Genomic DNA, 26,026 nt, shown 5'->3' with positions numbered 1-26,026 from the left:
AAGCACCTTCCCAGTTGTTCCCTTTCCCCTATTTGTTTGGCTTCAGTTGGAAACAGCGTCATTTCCCTGAACCAGCAACTTTGATGTTTACTTCCCTAGGGACCACTTCCGTGTCCTGTCACGACCTATGGCATGAGAACTACTCCCATGCTGCTCTTAACCTTTGCTTTCAGAACTAAAAGAAATCATACATTTGCTCCATATTTGATATATAGTGTTCAATGCCTGTTGTTTTTTAAGAAAAGCAAAAGACTTAGCTATTCATTAGCCTTCCCCATCTTATATTTCTGATAAGCATTCTATAAATCTTTGTTGTTTGTTTTGCATTCATAAATCTTGATAATATCCTCTCTTATAGTTAGTGCTTTCCCAGTTGATAACTCCTTTACTGAATTTTGGCAAGAAAAGCCTATGTCATGATATTTTAAGTACTTCTTATTTTACTAACACTTAAATCATCCTAGCCCAATTCCAACTCTTTTTTTACAGAGAAGGAAAACCAAGCTATGAACACAGGTAAGTAACAACTCAGCCAAGGTCAGAGTGGCAGAACTTTGACTAGAATCCTGGTCTCATTAAGTACTGATCCTGTATAGTTTTCTGCTATAGTCATTATTACATAATCACAAATTATTTATACTCATTAAAATCTCAGTAATGAGCACCTACCCTGTGCCAAGCTCTGTGCTAGGTGCTTTCACACTCTCCTTTAAGTGAAGAGTAACATATAAGACAAAGTTTTAAAGTTAAGATTATCAAGTCAAGCAAAAACTATAAACCCATTACAATTTTGGGAGAAGGGCCTTTTTCCTAAAAGGAATTTCAGTTAAGAACACTTTGGATCAGTGAGACCACTCAACTTAAAGGTTGTCTATTTTCTTGTCCCAACGATGCCCCCCACTTTGCTCTCTACATGCCCTTCTCCCCCAAACTCAATTTGGATTTGATAGGGTGTCTAACGTTAATTCAGTACTTCTATCTAATCTCATCAAGTTGCTGCTTTTCTACTACCTATTTTCTTTTTTCCTTCTGAAAGGCATTTTCCCAGGTCCTGAAGCAGGAATAGAATCCCAACGTCTCCTTGTCTCTTCACCCCATATGCCTCTGCTATAGGTCTCACCTCACCACCCACCCTTACCCTTCCTGGTACAGCAAAGACGAAACAGACACAATGTAGTGGAAAGGTCTTGTGTATAGTTTTGTCCACTTCAGTGTGTGAGAGCTGCTCTCATTAGAGCCTAAGGGGAAAGGCATCTGTGCCTGGAGGAAGGGAAATTGCTCCCACACTACAGGCATCCGGCTGCATACGGAGGACTTTAAGCTTTAGTAGAAGTCTTTGTGCGAACAGCCCTTGGGTCATGCATGGGTCTTCCCCTGACTGCTAAAGTTTAGGTCACTTTTAACCAAGGATGTCTTCTGGATGGTGCGTTTTACCAACGTCTCCTGGTCCTGCTGCTTCTCTTCCCTGGGCTTCGAGCTTGGCCTCTTCTCTCCGGTCCTAGGCCTGACGTCTTCCTTCATGGCCCGACCTCTCCCCTGGTTCATCACCTTGGCCCTTGCTCCCTCCTTGGCTTTGGAACGCACCGAGTCCTTGGCTCTTGGCCTGACCTTCCTCATCCTCGTGTTTCCCTTCGTGCTCCGTCTCCATAATTCCCTGGCCTTCTTGGCCGCCCTGCGATGCGTGCTGCGCCTCCGTGGGCTCCGTGGCCTAGAAGGAGTCCTCCTCGAAGAGCGCACGTCCCCCTCCAACCTCGGGCGTCCCGGCTTTCTCTTCGGCTTTGGACTCTTCCAAACCCTGAAGTAGCCGGAGGCATCGCTACCGCTGACTCGGAGAAGCGTGCCCTTAACATCAGATCTGGGTGCTTCGCCTGAGTGGCGGCACTTCCGGCGCACTTCGTAGCCAGCATTTCCGAGCTCCTTCTTGAGAGTGGCCAGAGTCAGCCCTTTGTGTGCTGTGATGGCTCGGAGCAACAACTGGGACACTTTGAGCACCGAGGGCGGACCCCGCCTTGGCGGTGCCCTGAGAGTTTTTTCCGTGGCCTGCTGGGTTTTAACTTCAGTGCCTTTGGATTCGCCAGTGGGCCCAGGCACCTCAGCCATGGCCCCGCTCCCGCCTCCGCGGGGCCACTGCTCTGGGCCTCCCCAGCCAAGGCGGGAGCTAAAGCTGAGACTGGCTGGACCACGTCACAATGGCAAGGCCCCACAGAGATGTTCAGGTCGTGGTTAGGGAGCTGCCAGATCCCACCCAGGTAGGGTGTCCAATCAGACTTAACTTTCTTCTAGGTCTAAACCAATCCAGAACTTCAGTGCCTCTGCACCCGTAAGAATCACCCTTAGGATCCCAGGGTGCCCCGCCCCTTATTGTGCTACCACTTCTTGACCTTGATCTCAACCATTTACTTAAGTTCACTATTTTTCCGTGGTCCTGAATACCATTGACCCACATTTCCCTAAGGTGAAAGAAGCTGCCCCCAACTATCTAAAACAGGTCATACGATGCCTTTAAAAAAAAAAAATGTGGTAGTCTAGCAAACAACCCCCGACCTAGAAACTCCCACCTTTTCCGCCCACCAGTTAGAGATCTATGGTCATGCCTCCCTGATGTGTCTCATGACACGGTGGATTCTATGCAAGAATATGAAGGAAAGAAGGAACCACTAAACCACTACCCTAAACAATGATTCCTACATCTGAAATTCAGATGCCTCATTCGGTTGGATTGGAACAGTCCAGTTTACAAATAGCCTAAGAACTCTGGTATAATCATTATTCTTTGAGCAGACTTTGCTTTTCTGCCTCTTGTCCTTCTTCTTGGATTGCCCACCCCTTTTCTCTGCCCAGTATAGCCTGTTCATCTTTCAGAGTCCTGCAAAATACCTTTTTCACTGAAGCCCCCTCATTCTTTTGGTCAAATGATTTCTCTCAACTACCACATTAAAATTTTGCAATGCTATACTGCATTTTCTTTATTTTAAATTAATTCGGTACTAGAGGATACAATGAGGTACAATAGTTTTAACAAGAAAACAGCCTAGACTCAGAGCTGTAAGACATAGACACATACCCCAGCTCTTGAACAGCCATGTGGCATTGCTAAATCCCTCCATATCTTTGGATCTGACTTTTTTATCTTAAAAAAAAAAAGCCAATAATACGTTCCTACCAACATCACAGAATTATTGCAAAAATTCAGAAGAGGTGATGGTAGATGACAAAGGACTACCCAAATATAAGGCATAACATTAACTTTACCCTGAATGTTTATATCTTTCCCACTAAATTAAAAGGTCCCTGACAGCCAAATAGCCTTTGAATTTCTATGGTCCATGCTGCACTCAACATTATTCTTTATTAAACACAGCAGGCATTTAATTGAGTCTGTGTAAGCTCCTCTCTGGTGAGGAGACTTTCTCTGGATTCAAAGGAAACTCCCAGAAAATCAGGAGAAAGGAGCAGGATGAATCTCAAAGGGTTGAAAAGGAAGCTAGTTGCTCAAGGACTTACTATTTTGGACACAGTTTAGTGGGAATTATTCAGAGAACACTTCAAATTGCAAAGCATATCCTACTTCTCCAAAGGACATTCACATATACCCAGCAGTCACAGGCTAGACTGTGACATGGTTTCTCCCAGGAATAAAAGTGCTAGAAAGTAGCTTAGACCAGTGCTTCTTAAACTTTAATGTGTACTTCAAAAAGTACAGATTCCAGTACATTAGGTCTGGAATGAGGCCAGAGGTTTTATCTTTCCAACAAGCTCCTAGGTAGTTCCATCTGGTTATAAAACAACCCTTAGAGGGAGTGGGGAGGAGACAGAACGGGAGAGGCAAGAGATTAGATTGGAAAGGTAGGTTAGGGCCAAGGTGTGAAGGACATAACATAAAAATGACACAGCTATAAGTAGTTACACAGCAGTAAGTGGTAGAGTGTGGATTCATGCCTAAGTCTACTGAATTCTAAGGCCTGAGTTACTAACTACTGAGCTAGGTTTCCTTTTCTCCAAGGTTGACCCTCCCCACACCTTTATGTATCTCCACCACAGAGCAAGAGGAAGTTTGTCTCCACAATTACAGCTCAGAATCAAAAGGATCTACCAGCACTCATTGTACCTTCTCCCAGTCTTTAAATTAGAGCAGGGTACTGTGGATCTCTAAGAACAGGAGAGTAACACATCAGCACAGGGACAATGCATGAATGAAGAGCTGCCAGATGGAGAGGCAGAGCCACATGGAGCAGGATTTCTCTCATTCGTGTAGTCTCTTGGTCTGGCTATACTTCCTGTTTACAGAGAGGTCAGTGGCCATAGGATGGGGCAACCACTAGAGATAAAAGGGCAAAACTGTTTGCTTTGAGAATAAGAGGAAGGTAAACAAAGTCTGACCTTCATATCAACTGGCTCCAGGTAAAAATAGGTTGGCTGCACACAATGGTATCATCATGAGAGAAAGACAAGAACCAAATCAACCATGTTTATTGATACCCCAGTGATGAGAAAAGAGGCCAAATAGAAACCTTTGGGAGAGGGTGAAATTAAAGGAAAAGAAACATATAAAAGCAAAATAAAATAAAACATTTTCACTTATATATAACCATTCATTTATACATAGATTTCTGTGTGAATATACTCTAAGTAATAGAGGAAAAACAAAAATGAGAGGTAGGAAACAAATGCCCTACTACCACTCAGCTGGTTCAGAGGTTAAGAAAGCCAGCTAGCTGACAGAAACTTTCTATAGCACCAATCCCTTGGAGTTACTTTGTTCCTCTTTGGAACAAAGAGCTCTTGCCAGCCCTCTTATTCTGATGCCCCAAAACAAAAAGACATTTCAAAAAAAAAAAAGAAAAGATTTCATTAGGAAAAGATTCACTACAAACCAGCATCATACCTCTAATTAGGAGACACCAACTCCAGCTCCAGAAAGACAAAACTGAACCATCTTTTCCAATTGTAATGGTCTATGATTACAAACCAGAAGTTACCACCTAGCACCACCCTGTTTTGAAAAAGATCAATAGCTCTTAATTTCTGGAAGCTTTGGAGTTAAGGGGGTGGGGGCAGAGGAGAAAAAAGGATACTTGGGAATAATGTTTAGCCTAAATCCTTCTGCTTCAAGTTCCAGAGCAAGATCATATTGTTCTCTGTTGGTAACAAGACTCTTCTATGATGGTCATGATTCTGTGAGGTCTCCAGAGGAACTTGGTTGCCTTAGACAGGGCTACCTTTAATTACTTACAAAATTCTAGAACATCAGATTTCATTAATCTCACTCCCTCACATAGAGTTATGCAGCTCTAACTTCATTAAGGATAACTCCATGTAAGGGTACAGCAAAATTTAGTAGCACACTCTGATCTAACTTCAATCTATACCTCACTGTCCCTCCTTGATCCACAGGCCTGCGGCCCCAAGGTTCTAGGTCTCACTCAATTATCTTGGATTGACTCAATTTATCTCTCCCAAAACCAAATGACATTAACCTGTTCAATAATCTATTATAACTCCCCCACTGACCTTAAACTGTTAGTTGTTTTTCCCCAAAAGACTCCTTTTCTCTCCTGAACTACTACTCTGTGCCTGGCACAACAGTCATTTCAACAAATAAACCCACCAGTCCACTCATGGCTTTTGGGAGGACTAAAGTAGTTCACACAAACGAATGCGAAAATAAAATATCAAGATTCCATAAAAGCATGGAAACAGACTAGCAATTGGGCATTCATCCTTCTAATCCTCAGCATCATTGTTCATAAGAGAGTCTAGACAATCTAGATCCAGGTGATCTTACTGGAGGACCAGGAAAATCTCTCAGCAATTATGTAAAAAATAAGATCTGGTCTCCCTGACTCCTCCCAGGAAGCTCTAAACACCTAGTGTAACACACCCCTCCCCACAAATATAAAATCTATACTCACTCCTCCAAAAATGACAAGAGAGACATAAGGGCTTTGGTATTAGCAAAATCCTACCCAAGTTATTTTTCTCACCCAAAGGTGTGCTATATAAATTAAATCTCTCAGAAATTACATCAAGCATCATTAATAGTTAAGTCTTTCCATGATCCCACAATGTGGGACCTCTAAGAACCATTCTGCTATAGTCAGTTAAATCTCAAAACTGAAAACCCATTTCTCTAAGGATTTTTACTTTCAATATGAGGCTTAGGTCATCCCTAGACACAGATAAGCTGCAGTCCCAGAATAACACTACATGCTGGGCATCATTCATTTCTGTTATAGTAACTCCCAGCCATCAAACCCCTTTGTCAATTCCCAAATTACAGTATAAATGAAGCCAAAGCAGAAACACACAAAAAAATGGCAGAGTAATAAATCAGTTACCATAGATATGTAACTCTTGTAGTCTGAAAATTGAAATATCTCAGACCTATAACCACTACAAGGAACCTTATTTCTATCCTAATCTTTGCAAATCTAAAATTCCAGGAAATCCAAATTCACTAACTAAAAATTTCTTTCCTCCAAATTAAATGGTGTAAATAAACGCCCATGCTCAGGAATACAACCAAGAGCAAGACTGATTTGCATTCACAATTCACAATACACTTCCTGGAATTATCCTGAATAATTTTCCCCATTTTTTCCTTCAAACCTGCAGTTCTAAATATTTCATTTCAAAAACACTTACCTCTCCATTTCCTAGGAATAATTACATCTAGTTTTCTATTTTAATCCTACTCTTCTTCCTGGCTTTTTCTCAGCTTTTGATCCATCTAGGGAAGAAGAGCTACTTTTTATTGAAGGCCTATGGATCAGGTATTATGTAGAAGTTATCACTAATTCTTTCAACAGCACTGAAAACTGGATAATATTATTCACATTTACAGATGACAAGGTAAGTGGTGTGCTGAAGGAAAAGTTTGGAATGAGAATTCTCTACACCTCACAATTAAGCCTACCAAGGATTCCTATTTTTCATTTTCCACTTAGAAAAAAAGAAATCGCCACACCAGCTCTTATATCATTTCACTACTCAAAGCTTTGGGCAAGCAATTCAGATTCCCCTTTCCTCACTATACCTTCTACCATACTAGTTATGCCAGTTGCCAAATTATTACTTTTGTTACCTGAATGTGAAAATGGATCTGGGCCTTTTAAATATTTTTCCTTTTCCAGCTGACGTGATGTTAAGCTTTATAAGTAAAGGGTACTGCAGAGACTTTGCAGGAGGAAAGGGTTTTCCCTTTCAGTTTGGTTCTCTGGTCCTTCACCAGGTTGCTAGAGCAGAGGTTGGAACACTGTGGCCCATGGGCCAAAACCAGCCTGCTGCCTATTTTTGTATGGTGTGTAGGCACAACTCATGTGGACTAGCACTTTGAGCTGCAGAGAACAAGACATAATGTCCCCACCTCATTTCACAGTCCACTCCCAACATATGCTTCCCTGGCCTGGGCCGTGCCTCACCACTCTCTAGGGCCAGTGCTGGCCCCATACACAGTCCCCATTCTCCACTGGTGGCAAATGAAAAACAAATTTATATCTTTTTTTAAAATGTTTTTTTTTTTTAATTTTTATTTATTTTGAGAGAGCACACGAGCTGGGGAGAGGCAGAGAGAGAGGAGAAAGAGAGAGAATCCCAAGCAGACTCTGCACTGTCAGTACAGAGCCCAGTGTGGCGCTTGACCTCACGAACTGCAAGATCATGACCTGAGCTGAAATCAAGAGTTGGACACTTAACCAACTGAGCCACCCAGGTGGCTAAAAGACCTACCTTTACCTTTAACAAGGTAGGAGTAACTTTTCATGAGAAAAACGCATAGAATACCATAGTTAATAACTTGAAAAATTTTAAGCACAATACTCATGTTTAACAACACACTAATAAAACTGAGATGGATCAAAGAGTTAAACATATAAAATGAAAGCAGGAAGAAGTTTATGTATTTATCTGATTTTAGGAAGAAGAAATATTTTCTAAGTATAAAATTAATGGAAGATACCACAGAGGAAATACATGATTATATAAAAATCTAAAGGTTTTGTGCATTAAAGGATTAAGACAAGAGTGAAAAAGCAAACTGAGGAAAAATCTGCCAAAACAGTCTAAGAGTTATTTCAAAATTAAGAGTAAACCCCCAAATTAAGCAATATATAAATGAAAATAATGGTTACTATGTGAAAAAACAAGCTCTTCCCTTGACTATAACATTACAAAGGAAGTAATAATTTTTGACCTATCAAAGTAACAAAGATTATTTTTTAATAAAAACAGAGATAAGAGACTTCTATTCCCTGATAAGATAATCACTTCCACTCAACCTCTCCTATAAATAAAAACCTTGGACTAAAATATATAAAGCTACCAGAAGCCTCTAAAAAGCAGATAAAAGCAGGCAGACTGGCTCAGGGTCTCAGGACTTAGGGGACACGGTAGCTGCAAGTTCCTTGAGTTTTCTTTTTTGCCTCATATATATTCTGGACGCTAGAGCAGCCTAAAAACCAGAACTTCCAATGGCCCAGACAGGAAGAAAAAAAAAAAAAAGGAGAAAATTCTATTCTGTCTAGCTATAGGACTGGCAAAAGGGAGGACCGTGGGATGGAATCTTTCCAATTTTTACTTATCCTATTCCAGGTGGTTATCCTCAAACTAGCAGCACTCCTTCCCCTCCTCACAACCAGTGAGGTAGCTCCTGAAAGGCAAACCCTATTTCAGCCTTCTACTCTATTCCAGGGAAGTGCCAATAAAGAGGCAGAGCAACTCCTCCTCCCCACTGTGCAGCAGTAGCAGATTCCGCATAACATAATCCTACAGCAACACTGTAGGGACTCAGCAGAATGGAGATGACAGAAGAAAGAGTCACTGAGCTTGAAGATAAAAAAAAAAAAAAGTATTCAATATAAACAAGGAAAAAAAATGAAATGAGTTGAAAATAGTCTTAGAGACCTGTAGGACAATATCAAAAGGAACAATATTCATGTCACAGAAGTTTCAGAGGGAGAAGAGAAAGAGACTGGAGCAGAAAAAATACATAATCATACATACATATAAAATAGTTGAAAATTACCCAAATTTAGTGAAAGGTATAAATTCACAGATCCAAAAAGCACAGCAAAACCCAAACAGATGAACTTAAAATTATAGTCAGACACATCATAGTCAAACTACTTAAAAACTGAAAGAAAAAAACCTGAAAAGCAGACCAAGAAATACAAGACATTACATTAAGGGGAACAAAGCCTCAAATCATGGCATTCAGGCCATTAGTTAGTGGAACATTTTTAAAAGACCAATTATTGGTCCAGATGGCTTCTAAAATCCCTTCTGTGGGTTGCAAATTGAATATGGTGTTTGCATGTAATTGAATGGACAACTGTACACACACATGAAAAGGAGATACTGAATAATTCACTAAAGTGTACTACCTTCTCTGCATGAGAAGGATTAGAGAGAAAAAGAAAAGGCCTTACTGTTCCCTAGGGCACTGATTCTCAAAATGTAGTCCTTATACCCCTGGGAAAGTCAAGACTTTCAGGGGAGTATCACGAAGTCAAAACTTTTCATAATAATCCTTAGAAACTATTTACCTGTGTTGACCTTGACTCCAATAGTGCAAAACCAATAGTGGGTAAAACTGCTGGCGTTTAAGCATGAATCAAGGCAGTGGCACCAAAGTGTACTAGAAGACACTATATTCTTCACCACTACACACTTCTAGAAAAGAAAGGGAAGAAAAGTTTTACTTTAAATATCGTTGATGAAGCAATAAAAACTAATTTTATTAAATCCAAACCCTTGACTACCCTTTTTTTAATATTCTGTGTAGCAAAATATTTATATTTATTTTTATCTTTACTTTTTATCTTATTTATTTAAAACTTTATATTATTTTTATTTATATTTATGACTGTATACCTAAACCAATTCTACTATGTACTGTCCCAAAGAAAACAGGGTGAGCAACATTTCCCCTGCTTATTCTACCTTCGTCCTGTTCACGTCCTATACTGACCACGTAATGAGTCTCCTGCCTCTTCCCTTGCTGTAGAATATTTGTGTTCGAAAAGCCTCCATTTCTGGATCTGCTAAAATCATTCTTCAAAAATTCGCAAACTTCCCCACCTCCAAAAGTGAAGGTTCACAAACAGACCTGGCAGGGATGCAGGCATAAGACTCGCCAGGGAGGTGGAGGGGCCCTCAGAAGACCAGAGGAATCCAAATTAAAATGATGGTTCACAAGTAACCTAATTCGGAGAGAGGGCACAGCCTCCCCAGGCTGCCCCGCCCTCTGACCTAGAAAACCCGGAACTCACGAGTCAATAGTGGCCAAGCCCAGGAATTATAGTGGGCGGTGCTTCCCTGCAAGAACAAAACAAAACAAAACAAAACAAAACAAAACAAAACAAAACAAAACAAAACACCTCAAACCTCCTCCCAGGAGCCTCCGCGCGGTGAGAAAAGCAAATGTTAGCCAATGAGAGCAGCTGTTCCGTGGCTTTCCCGCCCTATACCCCAAAGGCTGAAGGAAGGCGGCTCTTTAGAGCCAGCGGGGAGTTATAAAGGACCTCGGTAGCTGCTGCCAGAGAGCACCTGCCCCGCGTGGGATAAGAGGAACAAAAAAAGCTAAATAATAGTCAAAGGAGGAAATGCGACCATTATTAGGTAAGGCCTAGGAGCGAAAGGAACACTGAGAATGAAGGTTACTTTGTGAGGCTGGGGAGAGGAAAATGTTAGCCAAGTGGATGGAGGAAGAGACTCTTGGAGGTGGGAAAGAGTTGCTTGTGAAAGGTTTAGACGGGGCAGAGAACAGGTAACAAGGCATTTAGTCAGAAAGAATGGCATGGGCAGGGCCACAAGACGTCCTTTCTCCTGCGCCTAGACCAGGTATTTCTGAATAGTCCACAAAATATATCCTTTCCCTTCCTGTGTTCACCTGCAAGTGTTTCCTTGTCCTCTGAAGAGCTTTCCTACTACAGGTGATGGTGTTTCGGAGTGATGGTGGGGCTCCAGAGCTGATGGCCAAGAAAGAATTCTTGAAAAGTCTTTGGTGCAAAAAGGTGATTTTATTAAAGCACAAGGACAGGACCCGTGGGCAGAGAGAGCTGCACTGGGGTTGTGATGGGTAACTGGTTATATAACTGCAGGTTGGGAGGGGTTTAGGGATAGAGTAAGTGTCTAACGTATTTTGGAAGCAAGGTTTCCAGGACCTTAACAGGCTAGTGTTGTGAGGAAAACGCTATTTATTGCTGTTTAGTAGAACCTCAGTCATGAGACCGTTTAGATGTATATCAGAGGGCCATAAGCTTGGAGTGTGATTGCCAGCATATATCTTGGGGCAGTTGAGATAAAGGAAGTAGGCTTATAGGATGCTGGGGGGTAAGGATAATGTTAAGCCAAGATTCCCTTTTGCCGGTAGCAAAGCTCATCCAGGCAGCTGAGCTCCTAGAGGAAGATCACTCTGCCTGTTTCAAGGACTTGTCAACGGACTGTAGGCAATAAGGGAATTTAATTTGTCATTTGGCCTTAGTTTCCCACATCGCCATGGCAAGCACTTAAACTCCTTTCTTTTGTTCTTGGGTAGCCAGGAGTGTCCGAGGAATATCACATATATCCCACCTGGGGTTGGAGGCTGGGGCGGGGGCGGGGTGGGGGTGGGGGTTGCTGTTAGCCTGTACTTTGCCAAGGGAGCTTGCCCCGTTTTCCCTCATCAGTCACTATGCTGTACATTACATACCCATGACTTATTTTATAACTGGAAATTTGTTTCACCCATTTCACTGATCTATCCCACCCCCCCCCCACCCCCCACCTCTGGCAACCACCAATCTGTTCTCTATCTATGAGTTGGGTTTTTTCTTGTTTTTGTTGTTGTTTTGTTCTGGGTTTTTTTTTTTGTTTTTATTTATTTTTTAATATAATTTATTGTCAAGTTGATTTCCATACAACACCCAGTGCTCATCCCAACAAGTGCCCTCCTCCATGCCTATCACCCACTTTCCCCTCTCTCCCACCCTCCATCAACCCTGTTTGTTCTCAGTCCTTAAGAATCTGTTACGGTTTGCCTCCCTCCCTCTCTGTTTGTAACTATTTTTTCCCCTTCCCCTCCCCAATGGTCTTCTGTTCAGTTTCTCAAGATCCACATATGAGTGAAAACATATGGTATCTGTCCTTCTCTGACTGACTTATTTCACTCAGCATAATACCCTCCAGTTCCATCCACATTGCTGCAAATGGCCAGATTTCATTCTTTCTCATTGCCAGGTAGTATTCCATTGTAAATATAAACCACATCTTCTTTATCCATTTGTCAGTTGATGGACATTTAGGCTCTTTCCATAATTTGGCTATTGTTGAGAGTGCTGCTATAAACATTGGGGTACAAGTGCCCCTATGCATCAGTATTCCTGTATCCCTTGGATAAATTCCTAGCAGTGCTATTGCTGGGTCATAGGGTAGATCTATTTTTAATTTTTTGAGGAACCTCCACACTGTTTTCCAGAGCGGCTGCACAAGTTTGCATTTCCACCAGCAGTGCAGGAGGGTTCCCGTTTCTCCACATCCTCACCAGCATCTATAGTCTCCTGATTGGTTCATTTTAGCCACTCTGACCGGCATGAGGTGGTATCTCAGTGTGGTTTTGATTTGTATTTCCCTGATGAGGAGTGATGTTGAGCATCTTTTCATGTGTCTGTTGGCCATCTGGATGTCTTCTTTGCAAAAGTGTGTATTCACGCCTTCTGTCCATTTCCTAACTGGATTATTTGTTTTTCGGGTGTGGAGTTTGGTGAGTTCTTTGTAGATTTTAGATACTAGCCCTTTATCTGATATGTCATTTGCAAATATCTTATCCATTCCGTCAGTTGCCTTTTAGTTTTGTTGATTGTTTCCTTTGCTGTGCAGAAGCCTTTTATCTTGATGAGGTCCCAATAGTTCATTTTTGCTTTTAATTCCCTTGCCTTTGGAGATGTGTCGAGTAAGAAATTGCTGCGGCTGAGGTCAAAGAGGTTTTTGCCTGCTTTCTCCTCTAGGGTTTTGATGGTTTCCTGTATCAAATTCAGGTCCTTCATCCATTTGAGATTATTCTTGTGTATGATGTAAGAAAGTTGTCTAGTTTCATTCTTCTTCATGTTGCTGTCCAGTTCTCCCAAAACGATTTGTTGAAGAGACTTTTTTTTCCAGTGGATACTCTTTCCTGTTTTGTCAAAGATTAGTTGGCCATACATTTGTGGGTCCAGTTCTGGGTTCTCTATTCTATTCCATTGGTCTATGTGTCTGTTTTTGTGCCAATACCATACTGTCTTGATAATTACAGCTCTGTAGTAGAGGCTAAAGTGTGGGATTGTGATGCCTCCCGCTTTGGTTTTCTTCTTCAATATTACTTTTGCTATTTGGGGTCTTATGTGGTTCCATACAAATTTTAGGATTGTTTATTCTAGCTTTGAGAAGAATGCAGGTCAATTTTGATTGGGATTGCATTGAATGTGTAGATTGCTTTGGGTAGTATTGACATTTTAACAATATTTAATCTTCCAATCCATGAGCATGGAATGTTTTTCCATTTCTTTGTGTCTTCTTCAATTTCCTTCATGAGCTTTCAATAGTTTTCAGCTTACATGTCTTTTACATCTTTGGCTAGGTTTATTCCTAGGTGTTTTATGGTTCTTGGTGCAATTGTAAATGGGATCAGTTTCTTGATTTCTTTTTCTGTTGCTTCATTATTGGTGTATAGAAATGCAGCCGCTTTCTGTACATTGATTTTGTACCCTGCAACTTTGCTGAATTCATGTATCAGTTCTAGGAGTCTTTTGGTGGAGGCTTTTGGGTTTTCCATGTAGAATATCATGTCATCTGCAAAAGGAAATTTTGACTTCTTCTTTGCCAATTTTGATGCCTTTTATTTCATTTTGTTGTCTAATTGCTGATGCTAGGACTTCCAACACTGTGTTAACTAACAGTGGTGAGAGTGGACTTCCCTATTGTGTTCCTTATCTCAGGGGGGAGCTCTCACTTTTTCCCCATTGAGGATGATATTAGCTGTGGGCTTTTCATATATGGCTTTTATGATGTTTAAGTATGTTCCTTCTATCCCAACTTTCTTGAGGGTTTTATTAAAAAAAAATGCTGTATTTTGTCAAATGCTTTTTTTACATCTATTGACAGGATCATATGGTTCTTATCCTTTCTTTTATTAATGTTATGTATCACATTGATTGATTTGCGGGTATTGAACCAGCCCTGCAGCCCAGGAATGAATCCCACTTGATCATGGTGAATAATTCTTTTTATATGCTGTTGAATTTGATTTGCTAGTATCTTTTTGAGAATTTTTGCATCCATGTTCATCAGGGATGTTGGCCTGTAATGCTCCTTTTTTGTGGGGTGTCTGTCTGGTTTGGGAATCAAGGTAATGAGGGCTTCATAGAGTGAATCCAGAAGTTTTCCTTCCATTTCTATTTTTGGAACAGCTTGAGAAGGATAGGTTTAACTCTGCTTTAAATGTCTGGTAGATGGGGCGCCTGGGTGGCGCAGTCGGTTAAGCATCCGACTTCAGCCAGGTCACGATCTCGCGGTCCGTGAGTTCGAGCCCCGCGTCGGGCTCTGGGCTGATGGCTCAGAGCCTGGAGCCTGTTTCCGATTCTGTGTCTCCCTCTCTCTCTCTGCCCCTCGCCTGTTCATGTTCTGTCTCTGTCCCAAAAATAAAAAAAAAAATTTAAAAATAAAATAAAATAAATGTCTGGTAGAATTCCCCTGGGAAGCCATCTGGCCCAAGACTCTTTTTTGTTGGGAGACTTTTGATAACTGATTCAATTTCTTCACTAGTTATGGGTCTGTTCAAATTTTCTATTTCTTCCTGTTTGAGTTTTGGTAATGTGTGGGTGTCTAGGAATTTGTCCATTTCTTCCAGGTTGTCCAGTTTGTTGGCATATAATTTTTCATAGTATTTCCTGATAATTGCTTGTATTTCTGAGGGATTGGTTGTGGATAAATCCATTTTCATTCATAATTTTATCTATTTGGGTCCTCTCTCTTTTCTTTTTGAGAAGTCTGGCTTTGGGTTTATCAGTCTTGTTTATTTTTTCAAAAAAACAACTCTTACTTTCATTGATCTGTTCTACTGGTTTTTTTTTGGATTCCATATTGTTTATTTCTGCTCTGATCTTTATTATTTCTCTTCTTCTACTGAGTTTGGGGTTTCTTTGTTGTTCTGCTTCTAGTTCCTTTAAGTGTGCTGTTAGATTTTGTATTTGGGATTTTTCTTGTTTCTTGAGATAGGCCTGGATTGCAATGTATTTTCCTCTTAGGACTACCTTTGCTGCATCCCAAAGGGTTTGGATTGTTGTGTTTTCATTTTCATTTGTTTCCATATATTTTTTCAGTTTATTCTTTAATAGCCTGGTTGACCCATTCGTTCTTTAGTATGATGTTCTTTAACCTCCATGCATTTGGAGGTTTTCCAAACTTTTTCCTGGGGGGGATTTCAAGTTTCATAGCATTGTGATCTGAAAGTCTGATCTCAATTCTTTTGTATTTATTGAGGGCTATTTTGTGAACCAGTATGTGATCTATCTTGAGGAATGTTCCACATGCACTCAAGAAGAATGTATTTTCTGCTGCTTTTGGATGAAAAGTTCTAAATATATCTGTCAAGTCTATCTGGTCTAGTGTATCATTCAGGGCCATTGTTTCTTTATTGGTTTTCCATCTAGATGATATGTCCATTGTTGTAAGTGGAGTATTAAAGTCCCCTGCAATTACCACATTCTTACCAATGAGATTGCTTAGATTTGTGATTAATTGTTTTATATACTTGGATGCCTTGAATTTGGTGCGTAAGCACTTAAAATTGTTAGGCCCTGTAATTATTATATAATGCTCTTCTTCATCTCTTGTTACAGTCTTTAGTTTAAAATCTAGTTTGTCTAATATAATTATGGTTCCAGCTTTCTTTTGACTTCCAGTAGCACATCAAACATTTTTTAATGGACAAGACTAAACTATCATAACTATGGATGCATATTTGTATGATAAAACTGTATTTTAAAAAAGCAAGGAGTGATTACTTTAAAAGTCATGTGAGCCTTTACATATGGGGGAAGAGAGAGGATTATTACTGGGACAAGGTTAATAGAATTTCTGGAGTGAGGTGCACAGTTCTATTTCTTCACCTGGGTTTCTCCTACTGGAGTCCATGAGGTACCAGTTTATTGTCTTCTACACTTGCCTAGTTATAGTTATTCATATAATTCATGCTAATTGAATTAATGTAATTCATAGTACAGTCTCAAGACATCTCACACTAAGGACAGAAAATCCTTACAAGATGGAGAGACGCTGAATTTTCCTGTCACCTATTGCACCCCTCGTGTTAGTGGGTTTTAATGTCTGAGGGCACTTATATGTGTGTTTATTAGGGAGGGGTAATACTCATAGTGACTTGTGTCTTAATTTTTAATAGTAAAGTTATAAACTTTATATTCAACTTGGATTTTTTGTAAATGTTTATGTTTATTTCTTTTGAGATTTAGTGCTCATTTAGTTCATAAATTTAACAAATTAAATTTCCTTAAATATTGAACACCATTTACAAACTTTCTCTCCAGCATTAAACCCTGTTATACACTGAAAGGATTCTGAACCACTTATTTGTCCTGAAATTACACCATCTTTCTCTTTCATATAATTCTTATGTGTGTCATGGCTACCATTTTGTAGTCCTATTGATATTTACCACCTTCAGAAGTAAATTGTTCCCCTGACTACCATCTGTCAGGGTTCCTTTCCTCCTATGTAGGGCCCCTCCAATCAGAGTAAACATTAATTATCACTAGGTCACCTGTGATGGACCTTTAGCTGGTCAGTGTAAATTCAGTAGAATAATTTGCCTTAAAAAATACTGTGCTTACTGATATACTCAAATGCCTAGATATTGCAATAACAATATTCTTATCCACACTGACCAATTATTTTTTTTCTTCCTTTTCTTCAAACCTTTTTTTGGCTCACTTTCTTCCTTTTAACATCATTGACTGAGTCCAGTGGCTTAAATTGTAGCTATAACTTCAACACTGGGGGACATTGAGGTAGAGTTGCCATTACTTACAAAGCCTAGCTTGCTCTGTTGTAGCGGTTAAGATTTATGGACTCTGAAGTCTGGCAAACTTGGGTTTGAATCACAGCACTAACACTTATTTGCTGTGTGATCTTGGGCAAGTGATTTCACTTCTCTCAATTTCATCCATAAAATGTGGATATTATGAGGAATAAATAAGGCTGATATTTCTAGAGCATTTAGTGCTTTATTGATAATGTTGTTGTAGCTTAAAGCAAAATATAGTACTTACCTTAATATCCTCTTTCTTATTTCCACATGTAGAAATCAGGAATCCTCCTCTACTTTGAGATGAATATCAAAATACACCTCTTCATGAAGTTGTCCTGATTCCCTCAATATAATATAACCTTTGCTTCTTCTTAAAATCCATGCACTTTGTGCCTCATTAGTGTACTTATTTTGTATCCTCAATGGATTATAAGCTCCTTTGCACAAATACTCCCTAAAGCCTAAAATATCACTTTGCATATAGCATGGGCGATAATTGGTGAAATAAACCAGCAGTTACTTATCATTAATGCTACTGTCAGTGTTCTTCAGCCAAAGGCTGCAGGAACACCTGCAGTTAAACAAGTTGGATCTTTTACTCACTCATAGCAAGAGAGAACATGTACCACAAGGAGCTGTGGAGTGTCTCAGTAAGAGGATGTTAGAAAGAATTTATTTTGGGATTGGGGCTTTGGTTTGGTAATTTGGGGGAGAGTCTGAGGAAGTGGAGGTTTTAGACTTGGTGGTTCTAAAAATCAAGGCAACACTATGATTGGGTATTAATAAATTTTATCTATGGGGAGCATAAACTAGGGCAGAGGCAAGGATGTAATTGGTAAAGAAGTAGCATTAATTCATTTAGTTGACAGGGAAATGTTTGGCATTGTGGGTTGTACAAGGTGTCTGAAGTGGATATCCTTGTGAGATTATGTCCAAATAGAAGACACCATAGCTTATCTGTGAGTGTCAAAGCAGTTCCTGGATATTAGGGGTAGTTTTTTCTTTCTCACTACATTCCATTTGTGGAAATCCCACACATTTGTTGTTTCTCTGTCAAGAATTACAAAAGGTAATTTTGCTTTGCTCTTGGTGTTGAACTCTAAGATTCAGGCTATCACAAATGTCTCTAATTGGTCTTGGACCTAAGAAGAAGTTTTCCTTTTGAGTAGTGATTGGGACCTTTCTTTTCCCCTCAAAATTTAAGAACTCCTTGATACACACATAGAAATATATTATTGCCCTTGAAAAATTAACCATGATCATAATATAAAGGCTTTGAAGTGACTTTGAAGTCAGACCATCTGGGTTCATTTTCCAACTCTGACACCTTTCTACACTTGTGATTTTTAGAAAGTTATTTAATTTCTCTGCTCCTTAGGTTTCCTTATTTTAAAAATAGGTTTAATACTACCTATGATACATTGTTGAAATCATTATATAACTTATTAAATCCACTAGAAAATAAGTCCAATGACTGCAAGGATGGTTCCATATTCACAGATCAATCAACATGATACACCACATTAATAAAAGAAAGGATAAGAACCATATGATGATTCCAATAGATGCAGTAAAAGCATTTGACAAAGTACAACATCCATTCATCATAAAAACCCTCAACAAAGTAGGGATAGAGGGAACATACCTCAACATCATAAAGGCCACATATGAAAGTCCCACAGCTAATAATCATCCTCTATGGGGAAAAACTGAGAGTTTTTCCTCCACAGTCAGGTAAAAGACAGGGATGTCCACTCACCACTGTTATTTAACATAGTGCTAGAAGTTCTAGCTTCAGCAATTAGACAACAAAAAGAAATAAAAGGCATCCAAATGGGTAAAGAAGTCAAACTTTCACTATTTGCAGATGACATGATACTCTATGTAGAAAATCCAAAAGACCACACACACACACACAAAAAAAAAAAAAACTTACTAGAACTGATACACAAATTCAGTAAAGTCACAGGATACAAAATCAATGTACAGAAATCTGTTGCATATCTATACACCAATAATGAAGCAGCAGAACGATAAATTGAAAAATCAATCCCATTTACAAGTGCACCAAAAACCATAAGATACTTAGAAATCTAACCAAAGAGGTAAAAGATCTGTACTCCAAAAACTATAAAATACTTATGAAATAAAGTGAAGATGACACAGAGAAATGGAAAAACATTCCATGCTCATGGACTTGGTGAACAAATATTGTTAAAATGTCCATATTATTCAAATTAATCTACACATTTAATACAATCCATATAAAAATACCACCAGATTTTTCACAGAGCTAGAATTTGTTAGCCAAAGCAATCTTGAAAAGCAAAGCTGGAGGCATCATAATTCCAGAGTTCAAGTTATATTACAAAGCTCTAGTAATTCAGCCAGTATGGTACTGGCACAAAAACAGACACAGAGATCAATGAAAAAGAATAGAAAACCCAGAAATGAACCCACAAATATATGGTTAACTAATCTTCAACAAAGCAGGAAAGAATACCCAATGGGAAAAAATCTCTTCAAAAATGGTGTTAGGAAAACTGGACAGCAACATGCAGAAGAATGAAACTGGACCACTTTCCTACACCGTACACAAACATAAATTCAAAATGGATGAAAGATCTAAAATGTGAGACCTGAAACAATGAAAATCCTAGAGGATAACACAGGCAGTAACCTCTTTGACATAGGCTATAGCAATTTTCTTACTGACATGTCTCTGGCAGCAAGGTAAACAAAATAAAAAACTATTGGAACGTCATCAAGATAAAAAGCTTCTGCACAGTGAGGGAAACAATCCACAAAACTAAAAGGCAGCCTATGGAATGGGAGAAGGTATTTGCAAATGATATATCTGATAAAGGATTAGTATCCAAAATCTATAAACAACTTACCCAAATTCAAAACCCAAAAAGTAAATAATGCAGTTAGGAAATGAGCAGAAGACATGAATAGACATTTTTCCAAAGAAGACATCCAAATGGCTAACAGACACATGAAAAGATGCTCAACATCACCTGTCATCAGGGAAAGGCGAATCGAGAGTGCAGTGAGCTATCACCTCACACCAGTTAGAATGGCTAAAATTAACACAGGAAACAACACATGTTGGCAAGGATGCAGAGAAAGGGGAACCCTCTTGCACTGTGGGTAGAAATACAAACTGGTGCAACCACTCTGGAAAACAATATGGAGGTTCCTCAAAAAGTTAAAAATAGAACTACCCTAGGACTCAGCAATTGTACTACTAGGTATTTACCCAAAAATACTGATTTGAAGGGATACATACACCTGAATGTTTATAGCAGTATCGTCAACTATAGCCAAATTATGGAAAGAGCCCAAATGTCCATCGCTAATGAATGGATAATGTGGTGTATATACACAATGGAATATTACTCATCCATCAAAAAGAAAGAAATCTTGCCATTTACAATGATGTCGATGGAGCTAGAGAGTACTATGCTAAGTAAGTCTGTCAGAAAAAGACAAATACCATATAATTTCACTCATGTGGAATTTAAGAAACAAAACAGATGAACATAGGGGGAAAGAAAGAAAAAGGCAAACCAGAAAAAAGTCTCTTATCTATAGAGAACAAACTGAGAGTTAGTGGAGAGGAGGTGATCAGGGAGATAGGTTAGATGGGTGGTGGGTATTAAGGAGGGCACTTGTGATGAGCACTGGGAGTTGTATTTAAGTGGTGAATCACTAAATGCTACACCTGAAACAAACAGACAAAAACCCCAATAAGACAAGAATCTTCTCTGACTTGTTAATCACCCTATTCTCAACTAGTATTGTGCTGAGAAGCACATACTAGGTGTTCAATAAATATTGGTTAAATGAATGATTATAAAGTACTTACAGCCTTACAACATATTAGGCATGTAAAAAGTTTGGCTATAATATATATTATTATCATCACTATTATAATTCTCCTAACTGTGTTACCTCCTAACACTCTCAAGAGCTGTAACATTAACCTAGTTGTAATACTGTTTGGATCCAGTCATATTACAGCAACTGTGCTTTTCTTGTATCTCCTAGTTGGTTCTAAACTCTTGAGTATATTCATAGGCTTTCTACCATCAAGTTTACCTGTCATCATAGTGTTATACAGTGAACTCCTTCAGCCAACCTACTGAAGCCCTTATTCTTATCTCTCTCTACAAAATCACTTCAGAGTCTATGTGGCAATTTCATTTGGAGCCTAATCCTTACCACACTGCAACCTTGAGATATGCCCGAGTCCTGTTGTCCTCACTTGTCTTTGGCACTTGATCCTTCTTGAACTTGCTCCTTTGTTACATTTTTCATTCTCTTCTTTATGGTGGAGTTACTTGGATAAGGTCAGATGAGATCTGCAACTGTGGAATACATTTTTGTCAAAATTTAAGAAGGGCTTGTTAGGCTTTGGTCTTTTTGCAGTGAGAACAGGATAGGCCTAGAGTTTGATCTTCTGAAAGTTCTGTGTTAATTATTAAATAATGGCTCATTGTGAGAGGAAGTGATATATTTGGTTTTGGGCACTCTACTTTTGAGTTAATAAAAGGAGATATTCCAGAAGAAAGTGGAAATATTAAAATTAACCTTCAGTGAAAGGTAAGTCAATAGAAACAGTTTAAATATTTTATTGAATAGATTATACATCCTATGAATTTATTATACATTCCTCCCTGACCTTATTCTTCTTCAAACCTTGCCCAAACCTTGACCCTCTCTGGCAAAGTCCAGAATTGTAAGAAAGCTCAGGAATGGAGTAAGGCTCAGGAATAAAATAAAAGGGCCTGATGCTCACATTACTCGGTAATTAAAAATAACAAGAGCTTTTTAAAGCAGTATTAACATGTCACCAAGGTCACTAAATCAGTTTAGAAGGCTGGCAGCACTTGTACATAAGAGTAACCAGACTCCTCCTTGCAAGCCCTCATATAATTTTAAAATAAATCAGAGAGTCTGGGTACTTTTGGAAAATCTTGCATTCCCATATGAGCTCTTTTCTGTATAGGTACTGTATTTTGACAATCATTTGGCCAAGTCAGCTAGTCTGGATTAGTGCCTGCTAATATACCTGTTATAATATTCCAGAGTTTATTTAATTATGCCCCTTTGACAGTTTTTACTATTACAAACATGCTACAGTAAGTCTCTCTTTATATTCCTCTTTGTGTACATGTGCATATAATTCATTAGGAGAGATCTCTAGAAATGGAATTCCTGGTTGAAGGGTGTATGCATACAATGTCTTGGTAGATATTGTTAAATTGCTCTCTGAAAGGGCTGAACCGATTTAAATTAATGCCAATAGTGTTTTACTGTTTTAATTTGCATTTTCCCATTGGTGCAGTTGAACATCCTTTCATGTATTTAATTTTTCATTTGTATTTCTTTTGTGAATTGTTTCTATTTTTCTGTAATGTTTTATATTGTTTTATTATTGACTTGTAGAAGGTCTTTATACATTCTACAAGACAGAAAATGACAGAATGTCAGATAGAAGCTAGCCTATAACTAGAACCTAGGCCCAGAAGTTCCCTACTTAATAGAAACAATTTCAGAGAACACCTACATCAAACAAGGCTATTTGTGACTCTGTTGGAGCAAGACAAAAATACTACCACTCTGTAATCGTGTCTGAGCACAGATAAAAATAACACTGTGCAAATTACAAAAAAATGACCAAACATCCCCTTCTCCCAGCTAATACAAGGGCCTGCTACTGCTTTATCAATTACAGTTTCAGCTCTATTCAAGTCCTCCCACCTCTGGATAATTAAATTATCCAATCATGGAATTGCCCCACGTTCTGGCAGACTCTCCCCAAACTTAACACAAGCCCAAATCACAAGCCAATTCCTCTTAATCCCCTCTTAACCCCCCACAGGTTCCCCATGGTGCATAGTCTCTCTTGCTGCAGCATGTAAAAATCCGACTCTCCTTACCTACAGGTTTCCTGGCACTTTTGGCTGGTGGACACAGACCTCTAGATATTGATTGCTCTCATTCATGATACAGATACTTTCCCCTTGTCTTTCTGTTATCTCTTAACCTTGTTTATGGTATCTTCTATTATTGATAAGTTGCTAATTTTATGTTGTCTCTTTTATCAGTCTTCTCCTTTATGGCTTCTTAGTTTTGTGACTTGTTTCCCTGCCTTAGGTCATAAAAATAGTATCCTACATATTTTTAAAGTTGTTTTTATTGTTTCATTCTTTAATCCATCTGGGCTTTAACTTTGTGTGTAGATAATGAAGGCTGAAGTTCTTTCCAAATCTAGGGACACGTTAGGACTTTATTCACACCCATCACTTTCTCTGGGTCGCTTTCCTTGACTCTTTCTACCTCTTCATTTCAGCAGTATGGGTTAGGAGTCATTGTGTTTTGTTCCCATAGCACACATCACAACAATCATCACTTGTCTTAGACTAGTTTGCTTGAAAGCAAGGGCAGCATTTATTTGTTTTACTTCCATGTCTAGTATGTTGCCTACACAGTAGAAGTTTAATATTTATCAACTGACCGCCTATTCTCCTTACTTCATCTCCTGGAGAGCAAAGGCCAGATCTTATTTGGTGGGCCTTTATCGGTGTATTTGAGATTTGATTTGAGAATGAAAGAAACCAGAAATTGTAGTCCTTGGGCTGTTGCCGTGGCAATGGGGTGGGTTTTTCAGGTCTGCACCCTCAGTTATGCTTTCCAGTGGCTAAGAAACGGACTGCTTGCCTCACTCCCTTTCATAATTTTCTCCCCACCTATTTACACTTAAAACTAAAATTATGCAAACTGCATAAATAATTTCCGGGCAGTTTTGCAAAATCCCTTTCCTGGGAGATCTGGCTCCCTCTTGCATTAAGGCTGAGGGGACATAACGTAGTGGACTCCTGTCCTCCAGGTACCATAGGCATCAGGACCAAGGGACCATGCAGGGTCCCGAGGCTACCGCAAGAGGTGCTGGAGAAAGATTAGGTGCCAAGAGTGGATAAAAGCCAAAAGTACCTATCTTTTGAGTACTTTCCCATATTCTGAAGGCTGGGTGAGTCTAATCTGAACCATCCAATGGGTCAGAGCATGCGCGCCCCCTTGGTGGGGAGGGGGAATCTGCAAACGGAAGTGGAGCCATAGCTTGTGGGGAATGTAGTCTCAGGGCTTCTTAAATGGAACTAGGAGGCCACTCAGCCCCAGGACTGTCTCAGTCATTTGCTTCAGAAGGAAGAGTCTGTTGTGCCCCTTATTAATGAGACATAGAATAAGAAATGGGTGAGATGATGGCTACAGACAATCTGGGGTAGAATTTGACAGATTCCTAAATTTTACCCTCCTGAAGATCAGGGGCTGCTCTCCTTCAGTTTCTTTCTTTGAAACTGCTGAGGGTTCCAGAAACCAACTAGGAGTTTTATTTTGCTCACCTAAGCATTGGAGTGAGGGAGTGAGGTTGTGCTTGGTTTCTGTTTCTTTTTCCCCGGAGTGTGCTAATGGGAAAACTCAAGTCTGTGAAGATGCTTAGCACAGTGCTTGGCACAAAGAAGCCAGTAGGTTTGTGGCCTTTGTGGAACCTAATATGGTAAAGGCCTCTGAGGGTAAAAGTGATTACCCATTATGGGGTACTGACTTGAAGGGAAGAAATATATGGTTTGGGTCAGAGGATCTATGGGTCCTTTCCCATTGCTTGACTCCCCATAGTAGCTCTTGAACACTCCCTCATTTCATTGAAGAAAAAAACCAAGAGATAATGAGCTCAAACAAGGTCCTACCATGACATAGCAACAGCATTGAAACTAGTACCCATGGCTCATTCTCCAATGATTTACCTACAGGCAAGCCAATGAGGTGTGGAGATCAGCTTCTCACACTTCTGAGAGTGAATAAAGGCTAGGTAGTGTCAGGGAAAAGTGTCGTCAGAATTCTGGCTTTCTGCCTAGACAAATGGATGTCTCTACATCTGGGGAGTTTCTTATGTAAGTTGGCTGTACAAAGTAAGTTTACCTTTCCCATGAGCTTTGGGTTGTGAGGAATAACTGAATCTCCAGTGATAAGGAGCCTGGGACCCATGAAATTGGTAAAGTAGACATATTCAAATGTGTCCTGTGCTCTAACCTAAGCTGTATTATCCCTTCTATTTTATGTCCCCTCTTCCTTGTAGTGATTATTATTATTATAAGTTGTAAGCTAACCTATGAGAGGCGCCTGGGTGGCTCAGTTGGTTGGGTGTCCGACTTCGGCTCGGGTCATGATCTAGCGGTTCGTGGGTTCGGGCCCCGCTTCAGGCTCTGTGCTGACAGCTCAGAGCCTGGAGCCTGCTTCTGATTCTGTGTCTCCCTCTCTTTCTACCCCTCTGCCACTCATGCCCTATCTCACTTTCTCAGAAATAAATAAACATTAAGCTAACCTATGAAATGATAGAGTTAGAGGATTTTATTATTTTCTTCTTAGATACCTTCAGAAATTGAATTCCTAATTCAATGATAATCAGCAGCATGGGATTTGGAAAAAGCAGAGGTCTTAGCCTTAGGAAAGCCTAGATTCAAGTCCCAACTTGATTATTAAATCTGACATAAATTACTTCTCTGAGTTTTCTTATCTATTAAATGGGAGTACTGATACTTTATCAGGCTGGGGTCAAATACACATGAGATTTTTACCAGAGTAAAGCACTTAACACATGGTGAAGGATACATGGGTTCAAGGATTTTGAGCTTCAGGTCCCCAAATGTCCCTGAGTTGTGTTTGAAAAAGTAAGAAGTAAGTAAAAAGTAAGAAGTAAGTAAAAAGTAAGAAGTAAAAAGTAAAAAGTAAGAAACACAAAAAGAAGTGTTTAGAGGAAGTTCTGGGGAAAATCTCTTTTCTGAGGGAATGGTTAGCAGGAGGTATGTAGTCAGAATTTGGAATGCCAGCGTGTAAATTAAGATGGTGTTTAATTTCCATAGAGTTCCTGTATATGCCAGGCTGGACTTCTGAGAGTCCATA

General features: G+C 39.5%; 2 protein-coding genes across 2 annotated transcripts in view; one reads left to right on the top strand and one right to left on the bottom strand.

The window, feature by feature from the left end:
• Nucleotides 1–1,174: 1,174 nt before the first annotated feature.
• Nucleotides 1,175–3,091, bottom strand: LOC125170603 (testis-specific H1 histone). Its single transcript, XM_047867290.1, is given in 3 exon segments — nucleotides 1,175–2,129; nucleotides 2,132–2,231; nucleotides 3,065–3,091. Coding segments are annotated over 3 exon segments (900 nt in total). The 3' UTR covers nucleotides 1,175–1,356.
• A 7,226-nt stretch (nucleotides 3,092–10,317) lies between these two features.
• Nucleotides 10,318–26,026, top strand: part of LOC125169661 (olfactory receptor 10AD1) — a 113,898-nt gene continuing 98,189 nt past the window's right edge. Inside the window, exon 1 of the mRNA XM_047865236.1 lies at nucleotides 10,318–10,617. The gene's annotated coding sequence lies outside the window, so the exon portion shown is untranslated. The remainder of the gene's footprint in view (nucleotides 10,618–26,026) is intronic.

The sequence above is a fragment of the Prionailurus viverrinus genome, chromosome B4 (assembly GCF_022837055.1).
Source record: "Prionailurus viverrinus isolate Anna chromosome B4, UM_Priviv_1.0, whole genome shotgun sequence".
NCBI classification, from domain to species: Eukaryota; Metazoa; Chordata; class Mammalia; order Carnivora; family Felidae; genus Prionailurus; species Prionailurus viverrinus.
This window is presented reverse-complemented; position numbering and strand designations above follow the sequence as displayed.